Source organism: Dendropsophus ebraccatus, chromosome 7 (assembly GCF_027789765.1).
Source record: "Dendropsophus ebraccatus isolate aDenEbr1 chromosome 7, aDenEbr1.pat, whole genome shotgun sequence".
NCBI classification, from domain to species: Eukaryota; Metazoa; Chordata; class Amphibia; order Anura; family Hylidae; genus Dendropsophus; species Dendropsophus ebraccatus.
Genome location: NC_091460.1, coordinates 129,675,578 through 129,696,231, shown reverse-complemented (window position 1 = coordinate 129,696,231; position 20,654 = coordinate 129,675,578). Strand labels below are relative to the sequence as shown.

Sequence of the window (20,654 nt, the reverse complement as noted above, 5' to 3'; positions counted from 1 at the left end):
AACTGCTCAACTTGTTATCTGAGCTCCTGCCTGACCTTAGGCTATCCGATTGGTTTGCTGATTTTGTACTGCGTTGCCCGTTTGGTTCTGAATTGGCTTGTTCACTATTCTATATTGTGTTTGTCTGTCTGTCTTGTTTTGTGTTCCACATACACAGCATAGGGAATGCCTTCGTGGTTGTCCGCGGCTGCCTCGGGCCAACTGGGGCAAGTAGGTAGGGACAGTGGGTGGGTTGAGAACTAGGGCCCACCGTCTTGTCCTGTCTATACTTCCATGTCCTGACAGTTGTCTTGAGACATATTGTACTTTAGGTAAGTGCTAAAATATCCCCGATATCCGTAAAATTTTGGTGTAAAAAATGTCCATATTTTATGAAAAAATGACAAAATTAGTGATTTTCTGATTTTTTTTCCTGCCATCACTGTGCAGGTTTTGTTATGTGATAATTTTATTTCCAGCGTCATTACACACGCAGCAATATTAAATATGTGTACTTTTATTTTTTTTTATTTTTACATTTATTTTTGCATTGGGGGCTATGGGGATTTTATGTGTTGTGTACTTTTTTTTTTTTTTTTATTTGTGTGTATGTTTTATTTACTGTTTTACCTTATTTTACTGTCCCACCATGGGGACATTACTATTTGATTTCCTGATTACAGGCACATTACATTGCATTGTAATTTGCCTGTAAAACAGTCAAAGCTGAACAAAACTGTGCCTGCTAAGCCACTGTAGTTATAACACAGGAGGCTTCAGGGAAGCCTCCTGGTGTCATAGCAACCATCGGGGCTGTGCAATCGCTTCTGCACAGCCCAGATAGCAATAGGCCTGATCGCAGCACCTATAGGGGATGCGGCAGGTGCAAGGCTATCAATGCCGGGACCCGTCGCGGAATGGCATTTCATCCCAGGACGTAACTGTACTTTCTTTAGTGGGAACACCCTGCAAAAAAGGAAGTACAGTTATGTCCTCGGTTCTAAATTGGTTACATAGAAAAAGTGGATGCCTTTTCTCTTTTTTTGACGTTGTTATATAGCAATGAAATACAAAAAGATACATTGGGTGCACATAGTTTACATAGGCAGTCATTTCCATATTCAGAATTTTTTTTTTCTGGTCATGAACCAAATGGATGATTGATTGGCAGCCTAAGCGTCGGGCTTTGAATTAAGTTCCCAGCTCACTGGCTGTCAATCAAGCATGAGTGACTGAAAAGAGGGCCGAGGCATCGTGACTACATGCCACTGCGGCCCTTCCCTTATGCCTAGTTATTTGGCGCCTGCACCGACGAATAAAGATCAAGATTTTGAAATTGCCAGGTATGGAGGTGACTGGTTTCTTTTAAGGAAGCAGCCAGTTTTGGCCCAAAGTCCCATCTTTCATATTTGAAATGTCTTATGCTATGTTGTAATAACTTTGTGATAATTTAACATATCCAACTGATTCTGAGATTTTTATGACACGTTGAACTATATATTAGTGGTAAATTTTGCACGATGCATTCAACAGTTATTTGTTAAAAAAAACTCCCAGATTTTGTGAAAATTTTCAAAGATTAGCATTTTTGGAAATTTTAAAAGTCTCATCGTGCAAGAAAGAAAGTCGTGCTGCAAAAATGAGTTGTTAATTCACATTTACAATATGTCTACTTTATGTTGCCATCATTTGGTTAATATTTTTTAGGACATTGGAAGGACTAAAACTGCAAGCACACTGGTGGAGGCAGGAAAATAATAAAGAACTGAACTCACCTGTCCTCGTGCCTCAGATGTGCTGGTCCCAGGTGCCGTTCACATAAGCCGGTGACTTGAAGCTCTGCTAGCTGCAACATCACAACCCCAGCTGAGTGATTGCCTGCCCGGTCAATCAAAGAGTGGGGCAGGACACCTCCCCAGTCACTGACTGGCTGAGCGGGCAATCATCCGGGCCATGATATTTCAGCTGGTGAAACTGAAAGCTGGCTGCTGCGAATGGGACTTGGGAGCAGCACATCAGTGGCATAAGGACGAGTGAGTTCAGGTCTTTATTATTTTCCTGCCCCTACCAGCCTGCCTGCAGTTTTTTTCCTTCCATGGGACTTCTCCTTTAAAAGTTTAGCAGCAAACTTTCACATTTTCATTACAATTTCCAACAATGATTATTTAAAGAGTCCAATTAATTTCTGAAACAGATTTTTTTTAATGCTAGAAACCTCCATTACGGGCCTTTTTTTTTTTTAAATGCCTGTCGCTGTAGCCCTCTCATTCACTCACAGTGAGACACTGAGCAAGCGGCATTCCGCAACGGAGCGCTCCGCCGTGGAATTCCAACATTCATGCTCAGTGTGAACGGGGCCATAGGGCAGAAAGCAGATCTGCAGCAGAAATTTCTGCTCTGAAAGCCTGCAGTGTGAACAACAGTGGAAATCTCATTGAACACAATAGCACATTGCTCTGTTCATATTTTACGGGAGGAATTTCGCGCTGAAATAAAAGCGGATTCCTCTTCAATTCCTTACCTAATTCCTCATCTTTTCCTCAGTGTGCACATACCCTCAAGAAAAAAATACAGATAAATTTAATTTCCCGCTATCATCCACTCGAGTATAATTTACAATCAATGGTCGGCTAAATAATTAAAATCGTCCATTATTTCATTATTTCATGTGTATGGCCAGCTTAACAAAAAGCAAGTCTCTTTCATATGTTGACGCTTCTTTTTTTTTTTATTGCTGTTTGACTCTACTTAGGCAATACATGGATAGCGTAGCTACATCTGCTTAGTTGGCCTCACGGCTTAATTTACTCTGACTGAACACATTTAGAAAATAATTGTGTAGCAAAAGCAAGTTCTACCCTATATACGAGTCCCAGTGTGTCTATTTAAGGGTAAATAAACCATACTCGAAAACAGGCTATCCTTTTTTCTTCTAACATTTATCACATCTGGGACACATTAGAAACATATTATTACAGTGGATTTTACAACATACCTTGTAGCTAAATGCAGATTTGGTTACATATATATATTTATAGAGGTTGTAAAATGGCTGCACGGTTTACGTTGGTGAATAATAAATATCAAGAGCTCATCCAGTCAATTAGCAGTTTTGTCTGTTAAGCAGATTTGATTTTATGCTAGGATGCACCAGGCAATTTTTTTTTTTTTTTGTGGTAGTAGTAAGTAATGGCCTAAAGCTAAATATAGAGTCTGCTGAATTATATATTCTTTAAATGGATAACATTCGTCTTTCGACATATCAACGTTTTGAGTCATTTACATGTTAATTATCAGTCATTTGGCCTGATCTAATTTATAATTTAAGGTCTATAAATGCCATCTCAGCTAAATACTAGAAAACAGATTACATTTTATCTTCAATTATTGGCATTCCAATATATTTTTTCTTCCATTGCTAAAATGATAGCAGCTAAGCTGCTCAGCAGTCAGGAGAAAATAGATTTGTTTTCTTATGCCAAATATATCAACTTTTCCTATATATTATAGTTGAGAGCTGAATACCTTAACCATATATATATATATATATATATATATATATATATATATATATATTGCATTAAATTGTAATAGCTTAGTATTAAGTAGTTCCGAGCAGGCTCTTTCAGAGTTGCTGTGGAGATTAGGGATGAGAGAAAATCCCCATGAACAAGAACAATGAAGTAAATGATCGTGATTGGTCCGATTAGTGTTCGCCGAACATTCACGCACAAATAACGGACAGTAGAAGCGTATTATCAGGTGCAAAGTGTATAATACGTAATAGCGGAGCAATTATGAGGTGCGTAGTATTAGCGTGTCTTATATTCGCCTGTGTGTATATACGCAATGATGTGCATTCATGTATCACGCAATATGCGTGAGGAATTCTAGGCCGCAGGGTACAGTCAGCTCAGCAAGTCAAGATGTCCTAGCGAAACTTCCCTTTTGGTTTCGGAATACTCAAATACATTGTGAAGATAATGGACAGAATGGACTATGATAGAAATCTGGTCACTACAGGGTTAACAAATGAATCCTTAATATGCTAAAACGCTGGATTCTGTCACCCTCCCTACACTGATCACAACGTTCTAAGCCCTACTCGGTCAGCTCTCCCTTCCTACACTGACAATTTCACAACGTTCTAAGCCCTACTCGGTCAGCTCTCCCTTCCTACACTGACAATTTCACAACGTTCTAAGCCCTACTCGGTCAGCTCTCCCTCCCTACACTGTACACTGTGAATATTGCTGGTATCCCAATGTATATCAGCCTTATGTTTTGACCTTTTAGATGATTGGTTGCTTGTTAGTGGCTATTTGCTCTGGAAAGTATTCCAAGCAGGATAACGTTTCAGTTTTATGCTTGTTGGACTACCAATGACTTATTAGGTATATATTTATTAGTTTTTTTTAGGGTGGTAAGGAGCAGGGTATGATTAAGGGACAGCAGAGATATTGGGAGAATAGAACAATTGTAGGCATATTTGTTTTGTAAAAGGCAGAGGAAGGGGTTCCACTCCACAGACAGTGGGTAGTAACTGCTATCCGATATAGACACCCGCTGCTAATGACATCAGCGATCCCATTAAGGCCAATCGGTTAACCCCTTAAATGCCCCAATTAACAGAGATCAGAGCATTTTGGATGTTGTCTGGCAGGTGCCTACTGTGTCCGACATCCAAGCAGCATCTCCCAAAATGTAGTTGTGGGTGCAGATATGTTAATACCCTTGTTAAGGCAAAAAAAAACATCACTAAATTAAAACCTAAATCATTACCTCCCTTCTCCCATTTTGCCAATAAAAAGGTCTAAAAGAAACTTATAAAAGCAACATATTTGGCATCACATGCCAAAATGTTTAAGCTATAAAAAAAAAAAAAAATACCAAACACCAGAATTGCAGGTTTTTTTTGCTTCCCATCCCAGATATAAATAAATAAATAAATAATAAAAAAAAAACAATCAGAAAGTCCTATCCATTCCAGTTTGATCCCAATAAAAAGGGGTTAACGTAATTAAACAATACAAAGGCTATGTAAATATGGGTATTTGGTGTAATTGTACTGAGCTACAGAATAAAATTAACATATTAGTTTTACCATAATGTGCACTACACAAAAACAAACCCAACACAAAATGTTGAAACGTTGTGGTGTTTTATTTTCATCTTCACCCCACTTTATTTTATTACTGAATTATTACTTAAATTATTACTGTAAAAACAACCACTTATGTGACTCTGTAGATGTAAAATTTTAAATGCTAAGGCAAAAAGGGAAAAGTGAAAATGCTATAAAAAAAATTTGGCTGTGTCCACAAAACCAAAATAGTCTGGGTCCTTATGGAATTAAATAATGTACCAGTAAATGCCTGCCAGTATGTAGATAAACATATAAATAATCATAGAGAAAGAAACTTCATGGTGTGATATTTTACCGAAATTAAATATTTTGATGCTAAGAAGCAGAAATCATTTTCAGTAATAGAATGTTTTAGCCACTTGAGTATCTATGGAAACGGCACAGAAACAAATTGTATCTGGATAACATGTTCTTGTTATCTCTATCTGAATAATTATACATTTCCTAAGTAAATCAGCTATGCTGCTGAATACTTCAGAATGTCACATAAATTACTTTGAATTACCTTTTACCAAATTATAGATTTTGGTTTTTTTCCAATAAGAGCCCTTTTCCAGTTAGACTCGTGAGAATATAATTTGGACACATACACTGTGCACTGGAGTATATTTTATATTTGTAGGTGTAAATTAGATATATGTGTAATATTTTTTGTAAGGTGTTAGTTATTGCAGCTGTTCATTTCTTATAGCTTTATTTTAAAATACTTAATGCAAGAACTATTGAAGGACAGTAATGCACTGATGCAGTATAGGAATCTAATGTACCCACACTAGCTATGCTTATGTGTGTAAAAAAAAAAAAAAAAAAAAAAGTATAGCTGTTTTATACCCTTTTCCCTACCTTTATCCATTTGATACATCACCCTTAAATTATTGCAAGTATCAATGCATTTCTTAGAGTAGATATGTTTTGGTCAACTGAAAAAGCTCAACTTTATCAAAGAAGGGGTTCCAACAAATTAAAGCTCAGTTAAAGGAGATGTCTGGCACTCAATTTTCCCCCCAAAAGAATGGGGGAGGTGGCTGAACCTAACTAAGTGCACCTACCTCCCCGGCAACAGTACTAGGGTCTGTTGTTGGGCCCTCCAGTTCTTGGTCCCCCAACCGCTTCCTGGTCTGAGCAGGGACCAGGTTATGATGTGTCAACACCGCTCAACCAGTCAGCGGCCAAGGCAGGACCCCACTATGGCCGCTGACTGACTGAGCGGGGCTGACACGTCATAACCTGGGACCCCGCTCAGATGAGGAAGTGACAGGGGGACTAGGAACCAGAGGGGCTAATACCGGACCCCAGCACTGGAGCCAGGGAGGTAGGTTCATGTAGTTAGGTTCAGCCACCTCCTCCCCGGTTCTTTTAAAAAAATGTTGGGTGCTGGACATCTCCTTTAAAGAAGGCGGAAGGATTGAATCAACAATAGACACGCTACGTACATAGCAACAACATATAAATATGTATGTAGGATGTTTCTTAGTATTGACTTCACTCTGTAAAGCGGAATGTAACTTGCTATCACTGTAACCCCAATTCCGTATCAGTTCCTATGCTGTTCTGAACCATTTGCATAGTAAAAAACTAGAAATGCTGTTAGCAGTTGTTTTACGATAGTAGGTAACTTTTTACTAGATCATTGTAGATAGTAGGCATCATTTTATTTTATTTATTTATTTTTTATAATTATGGGGTATATATTATATATGGTAGCCAGAGTTGTTGAATCAATATTACATTAAGGTGTTTTTACAAGGATGATAGATATGTATGGTCTGTAAACAATGGGTCTGGTCTGGAGTCTGGGTACTCAGGATAGGTCTGGTCTGGGATTTAATATATAGGGGATCTGGTCCAGGGTCCTTGTGTGTGTATATGGGATATGTTGTCTGTGTACAGGGTGGTTTGCCAGCATTCTTTATACAGAAGGGTCCTTATCTTGTGTATGTATACAGAGCTAGGGTGGGTCTACGTTAAGGGCTGAACTAGACTTTGTATGGGGGGCTTTAGTATAGGTTCTATATAGAGAATTCTGGCCTTCTCTGTATAAAGAAGGGTATGCCCCGGAGTCCATCTGGTGTGTGACCTTTCTTCATTTTAAGGTTTACTTATTGTTCACAAGTTGTAGATAAAAGTTGCTAAGTGTGTCGATAATGTGCGGGAACAAAAAGCACTTTTGTGAATTCCTCCAGAAAAACATAGACGCTATATAGGTCTTAATTTCATTGCAGCATAGGATTTCATATGCACAATGTAACACTTTGCAAAACCACTCATCTGTGTTAATACTCCCATATAATCAACCATATCAATCTACCATGTTACCTTTGAGAGTAATTACAAGTAATGTAACCGTATTTCTCAGCTGACAGTGAATGCTTTCATGGCAGATTCTCTATGACACTCACAGTTGAAAGTACATTCGTAATACAGATCTTTCTAATTGATCAAGCAAATGAACACGACTTTTCTATATCATTTTAGGCACAAGCTTCCGGTTCAATATATATTTAGTCATTGCTTAAATAGAATAAATTATACATGTAGGTATGCATTTGCAACTTTAAATATCAGCTGACTGAACAAGTAAACATGATTACTTCGAGTAAAAAGAGAATCTCTGTACATTGGCTGGGTCTAAACTTTAATTTCTCAGGATAAGCTGTGATTGGTTGCTCCATCTGAGACAAAAATCAGGAATCAAAGACTAGTTGATTACTAGTTTTACCCACTGTAGGGTACAGTAAAACACAATTTTCTATATAATATTACTAAAAATGTCAGACCAAAGACACAACAAAACAACACAATTTATTGGTAAGTGAATTAAAGTGTACCTGTTGTTATATCTTTCAAAATCTAAATATACAGTAGATGTGAAATGAAGCAAGTTTGCATTATACATTCATTATTTTTTTGTTGTTGTTGTCATCATGCAGTAGAACAAAGCTGGACTTACCAGAAATCCAGGTCCAGTCTCCTGAAGGCAGATTTTCTGACTTGTGCTGATTGAAAAAAAAAAACAGACTAAACACAGGAATTCCGTCATGGCTCAACGTGTCCAAAAAAACAGAATATAGTACAACATCAACAGACCGCACACCCTATTTTAATGGTATTGGGTGCCAGTGTAGAAGGATTCCTCAATCCCGTAGTATACAGTATATAGAAACAGAAACACGGCACTTCCAAAAGAGATTTTTTTTCTGCTCGTGAAAGAATTTTTATTCAAATGAAAAATCCCAATCCAACCAGATCAAGGTACAAGAGAAGTGTAAGTAGGTAACGCTACTGGCTGGCGACGTTTCGGTCGTGCAACCGACCTTCCGCAGGCCAATGTAGCCATACTGTAGGTAAGTTTTGATGTGGATGGAGATCTCCATACCTACTATACCTACTTACACTTCCATTGTACCTTGATCTGGTTGGATTGTGATTTTTCATTTGAATAAAAATTCTTTCACGAGCAGAAAAAATCTCTTTTGGAAGTGCCGTGTTTCTGTTTCTATACAAAAAAAACAGAATAAACACAGAGAGTCACGGCTCAATGTGTCTATCAATCACATGACTGCCTTCTCTCTGTGAGCACTCAGATGGTCTGGCATACACAGGACTTCCTGTTTTTTGACTGTTTCCTGTTTGTTTTTTTTTTAGGAAAAAAAACTGCCAGAAAACATCCACTGTTGATTTAGATTTTGAAAGTTATAACGACAGTGACACTTTAAGTGTAATGGAGGAGCAAATAGTGTGCCCAAGGCTAGTTGGACTTGCCCTGCCATTTGGGGTTGCCCATCTTCTTAACCGGGTGGCCCCAACCTCCAATACACAAAATGACAAATAGGTTAGAAACAAAATCCAAAGGTGCAGAAACACAAACAAATATTTAAAATCACGGCAAAGGATACTCTGTCTTTCAGTATCTTTGCTCACAAGTTCTATAAATTTTCAGTTTCTTTCGTTCCAATGCATTTTCTTCATGGTAATAGGGTATGAAGGGAGCTTGCTTTAATTGGGCTAGTTAACTGTTTTAATCCCACTGTCAGTGGCATTTAAATGGCCCCAGCAGTGCCCAGATCAGTTCAAAAAGAGGTGATCCAATTTTACTGGCAGCCTGGGGCCTATGGTAGACTTCCTAAGATGCATGTACGTGGCCTTCAGCAGTCTGTAACAATTGAGTGACTGACATGCAACACTTGTTCTTTACTTTACTGCTTATACATCAGCCATTGAAAAAATATTGCTAATTTCACCTTTGTTATAACTCGCAACTCTTTGTTTTCTGGACCCCAAGAGTAAAGCTTCTCTGTGTGTTACCAATAGAGAAAAAGTTGTCAATTACTAAGTGGGGGCAAGACTCTTTATCTTACCTAGAGATCCCATGAGTATTAACTATTCTTTTTAGGGTGCCTTCACACCTAGCAACTCGCTGCGAGTCGGGTAGGTCCTGGCAGATCACTTTTACTACATACACGCAGCGGTCTGAATGACCGCTGTGTGTATGTAATTCTGCCGGCCCCTTAACCCCTTTAGCTGCCACCCGGCTCCTGCTCCGCTCCCGCTCTGTATACATTACCTGTCCTCGCTGAACAGGTCCCGGCGTACTGCTCTCCCGCCCGGCCAATCAGTGTGTTGCCCTTCCGCAGCTACTGATTGGCCGGGCGGGAGAGCAGTACGCCGGGACCCTTGCAGCGAGGAGAGGTAATGTATACAGCAGAGTGGGAGCTGGAGTCGGGCGGCAGCAGAAGGGGTTAAGGGGCCGGCAGAATTACATACACACAGAGGTCGTTCAGACCGCTGCGTGTATGTAGTGAAAGTGATCTGCCAGGACCTGACAGACTCACAGCGTAATTTATGCTGCGAGTCGCTAGGTGTGAAGGCACCCTTACTCAGAAACCTTACCCTAAATCACATAAACCTATTAATTATGGATTTCTGAATTCAGGAATTCTCTCTTTCTTGACACAATGGTCTTCAGAAGATCAAATTTATTTTTAAAGGAAACAGCATAGGTAGTAATATAAAAGGCAATACGTTTTATCATCCAAACACAACAGTGCTCATCCTACCTCAGTAGGTCCATAAAAGTATTTCCAGATAGATGTTTATTTGTTTACTATACACAAGAAGCCCTTTTAAATATTATTTCGTAAAGGGGATGTCCAAGACTTTTTAATAAACTAGCATTGCATTGACTTCTCTGGGTCTTTTATGTTGCATTTACACTTTAATTATTTCTAGCCCCCCACTCACGAGACCACTCTACCTGTGATTTCTTTACTTCCTGTGATGTCATGTTCAATTTCTGTTTCCTGTTCCTTCCACTGAACATGATCTCAGGTGGAGTCATCAGGTGGGTGGGGCAGGTATCCCTCCCATGAACTGGTTGGAATTCCACAATGATTTTAGCTCTGCCCCCTGTAGGCAGAGGTAATTTTGAAGCTTAGTAGAAGCTGTAGCGAAAAGGAAGCATAAAATGGAATAGAACATAGGCTGATAGCTACATTGTGGTTGGCACAGTAGCCTTGTTGTCTTGTAGTGTTGGACTCCAACAAGGTAGTTATCAGCTCCTGCTCTCCTCCATTTCACATAGCCCTTCCTACTACAGCTTCTACTATGGCCTATGGATGTATCTATGTTTTCCAGGACTCCTTAGGGCAGCGTCAAACTTCTGCAGCTGAAAGGAATCAACCGCGAAGCGTTCAGATTTGGAAAACGTTGCCGAACCTGAACAGTTTGACAGGTCCGCTCAACACTATTGATGAGTAATGAAAAAATGTATATTTTATAATCTGACAAATTGGGAACCATTTAAAAAAATGGAGCTCTTTGTAAGCAACACAAAAAATAAAAAAATTGCACAACTAAAATCTTGCATATATATTTTTTCTCTTTTTCAGTTTTCCCTTTCTCTGAAGTGTTTTAGGAAGCGACAGATGTGCTGCAATGGTTACATAAATTATTTGACTGGACTGAAATGAGATACTAAATCCTGTTTGATCTCTGAAACTCTTTACAACAATTAGACCAAGATGAATTATATCATGAAATTTCACAGACATTTTCAAAAAACAATTCTCCTGCTTGCCACTTTTTGCATGGTAAGCATTGTCATTTCTGCCTATTATTTATACACGGGATATAAGCAGGACAATGATATTTCTGAAGCTACAATGGAAATACAATGTGGAGATATCGAATCTCTGCCTTATAAACTGTTAGAACAGAGAACGGGAAAACCAACTCTTTTATTAAAAATGGAACCTATTATCTTGGTTTTTATAGAGAGTCAATATTCACAACTTGGACAAGACATCATTGGTATTTTAGAAACTATTCGATTTAAGTTTCATGCAGAAATAGCTCCCGGAAAAGGTGACCTTCCACCACTTACAGAAAACCATGTTGGAAAATATACACTTATCATATATGAAAATTTTTTGAAGTACATAAACTTGGACATGTGGAATAAGGAACTTCTGGATAAATACTGTCTTCAGTATGGAGTAAACATAATCGGTTTTCTTAAGGGGAATGAAAATGGCATTCAAAATTTTCATCTTAAGGGCTTCCCATTTGTGATCCATAGCAATATGGCTGTCAAAAACTTTTGTATTAACCCCAACACACCTTTACTTCATATAACAAAACCTTCCAAAACAAGCAAAAGTTCTTTACTTGGAAATGAATGGACCGTTTTTGAGGTGAACAACTCCCTCTATCAACCAATTGTTTTTTCAAAAATAAAGATGCCTGTAGGTGCTCCGCCACAGTTGTCGAAAATGTCCTTATTCACCACAGTTATTCACGATTTAGGTCTTCACGATGGTATTCAAAGGATCTTCTTTGGCAATAATTTGAATTTTTGGTTGCACAAACTTATTTTTGTGGATGCTTTATCTTATCTTTCGGAGAAGAAATTCACCCTGTCTTTGGATCGCTTCATTCTTGTGGACATAGATGACATTTTTGTAGGTAAAGAGGGAACTAGAATGAACAGTAATGATGTCAAGGTAAGTGTTATATTTTATATAGCTGTAATTTATAGCTGTATATCTTACATGACAGTACTTCATATGATGTTGCATTTTTACTTTTTATTGCAAAAAAGATTTATGGCCCATTGCTCAACAGCAGTCACAGGAGTCTATTATAGTGAAATAATATTACTTTGAGCTCAATATACTTTATATATTTGGATGAATAACTTTAATATTTCACACAGAATGATACATTGGTGACTCATGATAATACAGTATTTACTGACTATACAGTAATTAGTAGCACTGCCAATGGGTAAGGATACATTCACGTATTCGTAATGCTGTCTGCAGCCGCAGACCCACAGCTACGGACAAAAGTACAGGTGTGTATCTGTAACTATTCACAATTGCAAGGACCCATTAATTGAGAATAGGTGATCCATGCTGCGATTTTGGTTCAAACTAGGGCATGTCAGTATTTTTTGTGGCACAAATTACAACCCAAGCACAGACCCATAACACCTACGTTGGTGTATGGGACCATAGAAATGAATAGGTCTGCATTGTGAAAGAAAATATGGCTGTGTGAATGTACCTTAGGGTTGGCATAAGAGACAAGAGAAGAAGCCGGAAATTTGTTTTGCGAGCTTTGCAAATTTTTGGGTCAAACAAATAGAATCTTATTTATTTTTAGCAAATTTCATTAAAACAGCCAAAACTATTGTAGCTACAATACTGGGACTATTACAGAAGGACACATTTGTTAAAGCATGTTGTTGTAAAAGTGTCACAAATCGGATAATCACTATTTAAAAAAAAAATGCCAATCAGCCAGTCAATCATCCAATTTACGCCATGGTCAGCAATGGGCCTTGGTGGATCAGCATATTATTAGAGATGAGCGAACCTGGAGCATGCTCGAGTCCACCTGAACCTGAACTTTCGGCATTTGATTAGCGGTGGCTGCTGAAGTTGAATAAAGTCCTAAGGCTATGTGGAAAACATGGATATAGTCATTGGCTGTATCCATATTTTCCAGACAACCTTAGAGCTTTATCCAAGTTCAGAAGCCCCCGCTAATCAAATGCTGAACGTTCGGGTTCGGATGGACTCAAACCCAAACCCGGTTCGCTTATCTCTACATATTATCAATCCTTTTCCTAGGACAGGATTGGAGTGGGACCATTGATTATGTAAGGCACCCACCCTGTTCAGTAATGAAACCTAACTTGTATAACACAGTAGGAGTGGCGTGCAAGCACTGATTATGTAAGGCGCATGCTCCATTCACTGATCCCAGTAAATTGTTATAACTCAATAGGACTTTACAGGAGTTTACAGTGCACAATGCCCAATGAGGGAATAATATGGACAGGGTCTTTACTTGTCCTAGTGAATTCCTTTAGGCACCCAGTTACTTGGCAAGCTTGACACTTGGTTGACAGCTACAACAATCACCCACAGCGATCCCTTCTCCCTGTCTGTCCCTATATCACTCTGTTAGTCTCTCCCTCTTCTGCTCTAGATGCCTGCTGCCATCCTGCTCTCTCATCCACACACAGCCGACTGGCCACCTCCGTAAACGACCTGCTTTATATAGAGGGGGAGGTGCTGACATCACAGAGGGGCCTGCAGTGGACTGGACGAGCACTGGGGATTAAGATTAATCCCTTTCTCCCACCCAGTGATACTTCAGACAGCATGTGCGGCCAACATTTTTTTTTTTTTTTTTGCAAATTTCCTTAACAAATGGGTGGGAATTCACTTCACAGAACGAAACAAATTGACGGTCCGATTTGCAGCAAATTTTGATTTGCCGTATTCCTTTCACTCCTTTCACTCACTCACTGATGTAACTGACTCTAAAAACTGTGTCCATTACGGATTAAGATGAGTTCAAGTTGTTTAAAATTGAAAAAGAAAAATGTTTTTAATATTTCTTATATTCTATATTTGGTGTTGTTTCCAGTTATGGATCGTGGGGTTTAGCAATTTACTTTCATAGTTATGCTATATTGGACATTACCTCATTGCACTGTAATTACAATATATGAGGCGTCAAAATAGTAGTTTCAATTGTTTGAAGAAATCTTTTTTTTTTTTTTTTTTTTTTTTTATGAAATTATACATTATTATTCATTTCAGGGTTTTTTTTATTTTGTACGAGCAATCAAGCATGCTTTACTATGATATATATATATATATATATATATATATATGTGTGTGTTATTAGTATTATTAAGAAACAAAATAGTATTGTTGCTTTGAACTGCTTAGAAACTGTATAGTTTGTGAAAACACAAATCACTTGTCAAATTCCAATTCTGTTCTTTACATCTGTCTAATGACCTACCTTGTTAATCGTCGGAGTCTGAAACATTTTCGGAGCTTTTTACGCTATTCTCTGGCTGCAATTTAAATCAATTGAATGCCAACAGAAAATTGGATTCCCAGTTGTAAAACAAAAGATCCATATTTGTCAAAGTAAAAGTAACTAAATTCTAGTAATTGTAGCTTTATATTGTCTAAAAATAAGAAGTTCAGAAGAATTTGCTGTCTATAGAACTCCACTATGACATCTGACCTTTCACATAGATACACTGTGGAGAGAATAAAAAAAAAAGGGGCATAGCTAATAAAGTTGCTCTAGGGCCTATGATCAACAATCAGTACTGGGTTCAACGAGGAAACCGGTTTGCAGGCACATTATGTGTCCCTAGCAAGGAAAATGACTTTTGATAAATAAAAATAGGCAATTCCGGAGACATTTTAGCTGCTATTTGCTTCTCTTTCCTTAATCTCTGATAGCAAAGATTGATGCAGGAGCAGGGAACTACATTCAGCAATTGGGAATGCAATTAATCATGCTGTGACTAGTACTGGAATAGGGTAAGGCACTGCTGGGACTACTAGGGAAAGGGATTTATCCTTTGCTGAATACTGAAACAAGGAAAAGATCTTTCTGTCACTAACAGGAGAATGGGGGAGCTTGGTTCTGTTACTACAAGGGAAAGAGATGAGGCTACTAGAAAGGAAATAGGGTATCTCTGCGACCATTGGGCAAGACATCTACAGCTGTAACCCCAAGTGTGGAGAACAATGTTGTGACTACTAGAGGGATGGGGAGTAGATATCTGGTATCTACAGCCGGAATGGTGGTAGTCCTACCTTGAATAATGGGGAAAGTGTACAACTGCATTGGCCGCCAACAGCAAAATGACACTGAGGTGACTTCTGGGAGGAATAAGGTACTGCTATGAGTACTCAGAAAGAAAGTTAAGATGGCCACTGATGTCTAAGGGAAGGGTGAAGCACTAGAGGAGTACATAGGGGAATAACAAGGTTGTACTAGGGCAAAGGAAGAAGGCACTACTGATGGCTTAAAGAAGTGTTTACTATAAGAAGGTTTGTTGAGACCATTGGAGAAACAGAATGGATTCCTGCTGTTACTATTGAGGAAGGGGGCAGGGGATTATATGAGAAATTGACCTTTTTATGAAGGGGGTGTATATTTTTTGTCTACTCCGCAATGTTTTGATTCTTTTTTACAAGAGGTATTAGGTTTTCTAATTATTGCAAATTAGACCAGATATTAAAGGGTGATTGGACTTAAACTTAATTCTTCATGTGTTGCAGCCCATGGTGAGACTAACAATTCGTTCCATACTTATTATTATCTATTTAGTCTCCTTCCCCTACTTTTCAGATGCTGCTTTCTGCTGAAGACACCAAAAATCTTTGCGTGAGCTTTTCTCTCTGTCTCCCCCTCTCTCATCCCTTCTAAGAAAACTGATGTAAACTAGACCCTATCTGAAACTTTGTAATGCCTGGATGGATATCACATTAATTGTATCAGCAACTTGACCTCAAATTAACCTTCTCAGCGTTATAAAGAAGCTACAAAAATGCAGATAACGCTTGCCACAAACTTGTTTACATCAGCCGTCTCTGAAGGGGGGGGGGAGCTCAAACACAGATTTTTGAATCTTCAGCAAAAAGCAGCAGCTCAAAACTGAGGGAAGTAGACTAAATAGATATGGTATGGAATTCTAACAATGGGTATGGAATGAATGGTCACACTGGGCAGCAACATATGAAATGTTATGTTTCAGCAACTACCCCCTTAATTCATTTACTAGGGGTTTTTTAAGGAAACAAATGGTGAAAAATCTGAATTCTCATTATCCAGATCTGTTCATTTAATGGCTTAATGCTGTTTCATTAATAGTTACCCAAAAATAAATCCTTTAGCTCCCCCGTGTATGTGCAATATATAATGTACACATATCACTATACAGTATGTATACATTTATATTTATATATTTGTGTTAAGTGTATTTCTCTTCCTTAGCTATATACATAGGTTACTTTATTATTTATTTATTTGTTTATTTATTGTTTGTGGTGTGATGTAAATTTTACCCCCCAATCAAAACCTGTTCATCTGTTCATGCTAGGCATGAACAGATGCATTAGGGCTTGTACGATTAGGGGAGCAATTAATATAGGAAAGGGAACTTTTTTTTTTTTTTTTTATTACCCTTTTGTTTATTTATTGTTCATCAAAATGTAAAGCAGACTTCGATCTTCCCCAGTTTGTACTTTATTAACATAAAGAAAAGAAATTATGCAGCTCCCATTTACTATAATATCCTGACTTCAAGCCAATGAAGCATCAACTAATATTCAATTAATTGCATATTAGCATTCTGCTAACAAGGCTTTAATCATTTTATAATGTATTTTTACAGACCTTTGCGTAAAAACAAATTATGATTGACATTTATTACTAGATAATGGCGACCCAGGGAATCAAGTAAATTTTTTTCAAAATGTCTTTTCGGAAGTAAATAAAAACCGATATGCCTTAATGAAGCAGTTAGACACAAGACACATTTAAGAACAATGGGAGTGTTCATAGTGTCTGGCAAGTCTATTTTAATATATAAAGAAGTCTGTAATGGTCTCATTATTTTATTTCTTACAAGATATAACACAGAAGAATAGCGCATAGAACAGTTAGAGAATAGAAACAAATTCTCCCTTGTCATTTGCCCTAGCTCTTAGACTTTGTATTTTCTTTAATTAAAAAAATACTTGTAATGGATTGACTGTATGTTTCTTACAATATCTACAAATGACAACTCAGAGTGTCTCCTACATAAAAAAGCAACAATAACACATATAAAAGCTTAAAATTATATATATTGGAGATGAGCGAACGTGCTCGTCCGAGCTTGGTACTCGATCGAGTATAAGGGTACTCGATGGTACTCGTTACTCGGACGAGCATCTTGCGATACTCGAGGAAATCTCATCATCTGTTTCCTGTAAGTTTGCGCGCTTTTTGGCAGCCAATAAACATGCAGGAGACTCTTTGGTACATCCTGCGATGACGTGGGACCCATACATGTCGATAGCAGCGATTGGTTGGCCAGATCACATTACCCTGCCATATAAAACTCGGCGCGGCAGTGCTCGCTTCAGACGCATGCTGTGAGAGATTAGGGACAGAGCTGCTGCTGGTCAGGGAGAGTGTCAGTGTAGGATTTAGCGTTCCAGTAGGCAGGGTATATACTAGCAATATAAACAAACAGCCATTTTCAGGACTTAAAAGCTTTTATTAATACTATTACTACAGACTGCTGGCTGGGAGTTGCAGTGCTGCTACCGCGATTTAACCAGCACACTGTGGTGACCGGCTGCTGGCAGAAAGGGGACATTAGGTGTTGCATACACACCCCTAAGAAGTGCTCAGTGTAATCCTTTTCAATTTTGGGGCTGGTGGTCCTGGTGTACTGCACTGTATAGCTGGGAGTTATAGTGCATCTCGCATAGAACTTACTTCACTGCTCATATTGTATTGGGGTGACAAAGTGTGTACAGTTGTTGCCCATACCAGATAGCACCACCTAAACTAGTGTGTACTGCACTGTATTGCTGGGAGTTGTAGTGCATCTCGCATAGAACGTCACTGCTCATTGTATTGGGGTGACAAAGTGTGTACAGTTGTTGCCCAAACCAGATAGCACCACCAAAACTAATGTGTATTGCACTGTATAGCTGGGAGTTGTAGTGCATAGAACTTACTTCACTGCTCATTGTACTGTATCGGGGTGACCAAATGTGTACAGTTGTTGCCCATACCAGATAGCACCGTCAAGCCCCCCCTAAACTAGTGTGTACTGCACTGTATAGCTGGGATTTGTAGTGCATCCTGCATAGAACTTCACTGCTCATTGTAAAGGGGTGACAGAGAGTGTGTATCGTTCCGGCCAATACCAGATTGTACCGTACAGCCCCCCCTAAACTAGTGGGTACTACACTGTATTGCTGGGATTTGTAGTACACCTGCATAAAACTTCACTGCTCATTGTAAGGGGGTATCCCAGCGTGTGTCTAGGTCCAGCCACAACCAGATTGAACCGTACAGCCCCCCTAAACTAGTGGGTACTACACTGTATTGCTGGGATTTGTAGTACACTACCCCTCAAGTGATGATCCCTTTGCATGAGACAATTGCCAGATTCTCAAGGATCAAAGTCAAATTCAAAATCAAAACAGCGGTGGGGGGAGAGGTGGTGAGTCACATTATGCAGGGAATGCAGTCAAATTGAAAATCGAAAGGGTGGTGGCGGGGGTAGAAGTGAGTAGTTACATTATGCAGGGAATGTTACCCCAACTGCTACAGTCAAATTGAAAACCGAAAGGGTGCTGGGGGTAGAAGGCTACTTTTTGGCTACTGCTGGGCCTTTACTGGCATCCATGTTGACTACTGTTGTGCCTGCCCTTGCCTCCATGTTGGCTACTGCTGAGCCCTAACTGGCATCCATGTTGACTACTGCTGGGCCTTAACTGGCATCCATGTTGACTACTGCTGGGCCTTAACTGGCATCCATGTTGACTACTGCTGGGCCTTTACTGGCATCCATGTTGACTACTGCTGACTACTGTGGCGCCTGCCCTTGCCTCCATATTGGCTACTGTTGCTCCTGCCTGGCCTCCATGTTAACTACTGTTGCTCCTGCCTGGCCTCCATGTTGGTTACTGTTGCTCCTGCCTGGCCTCCATGTTGGCTACTGCTGATCCCGGCAGTTCTCTGTGTGCTCAATGCCATGCAGTATTTGGCCTAATTTTGGGGAGGCTCACTTTCTTCCTCACTCACTTTTAATGGTTCTCTGTGAGCTCACTGCCATGCTAGGTCTGGTATAATTTTTGGAAGGCTGACTGGCTACCGCTTCTACCTTGTTCACTCTGTCCTCACCGCTATGCTGTGTCAGGCTGAATTTTTGGGTGGTTCATGATAAGCTACCTCTGTTTTAATGGTTCCCTGTGTTCTCAATGCCATGCTGTGTCAGGCTGAGTTTTTGGGTGGTCCCTACCTCTGTTTTAATGGTGACATTAGGCAGCGTCAGAGGCATGCATACATGCTGCCCCTGCTGTTTCCTGTCCATTTCCGTTGTGTTTTCATCAATTTCTGAGCTTGACAGGTTTTCACACGACCTTCCCTCTACCGAACTTGGGTCACCTCAAAAAATGCTCGAGTCTCCCAATGACTTCAATGGGGTTTGTTACTCAAAACGAGCACTCGAGTATCTGGAAATTCTCGGCTCGAGTAACGAGCACCTGAGCATTTTAGTACTCGCTCATCACTAATATATATATATATATATATATATATATATATATATATATATATATATATAATTTTTGGCAAAGAACTGAAACAATATGGTTAATATGTAAATTATTATTTACTTTTAAAGCACCCTTGATTCCAGAGCGCTATACAAGTGGTAGGAGGTGACAAACAGAACATTACAAAATGAAAACACATTACATGAATAAAGTAAATGGCAGACTGGTACATAGGGATGGATATTAATACAAAAACATGGCAGCTTTCTTCCAGAAACAGCACCGCTCTTCCTTAAAGGGGTACTCCAGTGAAAAGCTTTTTCCCAGTAATTGAAACTCATATAACTTTGTAAATATGCTTCAATCACCTATCTGCCCCCCCCCTATCTTTCCCCCCCTCAATCCCCCACCAGGAAGTGAAGTAAACTCAGTCTTACCTAATGACTGTTGACCCCAGACATTTCTGTGGAAGCCATTTTGTGACAATGACATCATCAAGAGGGAGGCAGGTCTAGGCCCTGTCAGGCCAGCCTCCCTTTGTCAGATGACACAGGTTGCTCAGCTCTGATTGGCTGATCAAGATGTAAGCCATCTAACAGTTCTATAGAGTCAGTTAGACATCATAAGAGACAAAGTGCATCATGGGAAAGCCCAAACCAGGAAGCAAAGAAAAAATGAAGACGCCAACTGGAGCTTCAGGGAGCTGCAAACAGTGGGAAATTCAAATGGAGAAAGATGGAGGGATGGTAAGTGAAAAAACTATGTTTATGATTGATTATAAGTGCCGGAGTACCCCTTTAAAGGGTTATCTGGTTAGTTAAAATTTATGTTGAGTCATCCCCCCCTTGGAAACTGACAATTCATTATTCTTTGTCGTTACTTTTTATGTCTACTTCCCTCAGTTTTGAGCTGCTGCTTTC

General features: G+C 39.2%; 1 protein-coding gene across 1 annotated transcript in view; it reads left to right on the top strand.

Moving 5' to 3' along the window:
* The first annotated feature begins 1,266 nt into the window (after window positions 1–1,266).
* The window catches only part of LOC138797032 (bifunctional heparan sulfate N-deacetylase/N-sulfotransferase 3-like), a 172,215-nt gene continuing 152,827 nt past the window's right edge, over window positions 1,267–20,654 (top strand). The window contains exons 1-2 of the mRNA XM_069976806.1: window positions 1,267–1,322; window positions 11,014–12,126. Coding sequence (XP_069832907.1) covers window positions 11,146–12,126 — 981 coding nt within the window. The 5' untranslated portion in view covers window positions 1,267–1,322; window positions 11,014–11,145. The remainder of the gene's footprint in view (window positions 1,323–11,013; window positions 12,127–20,654) is intronic.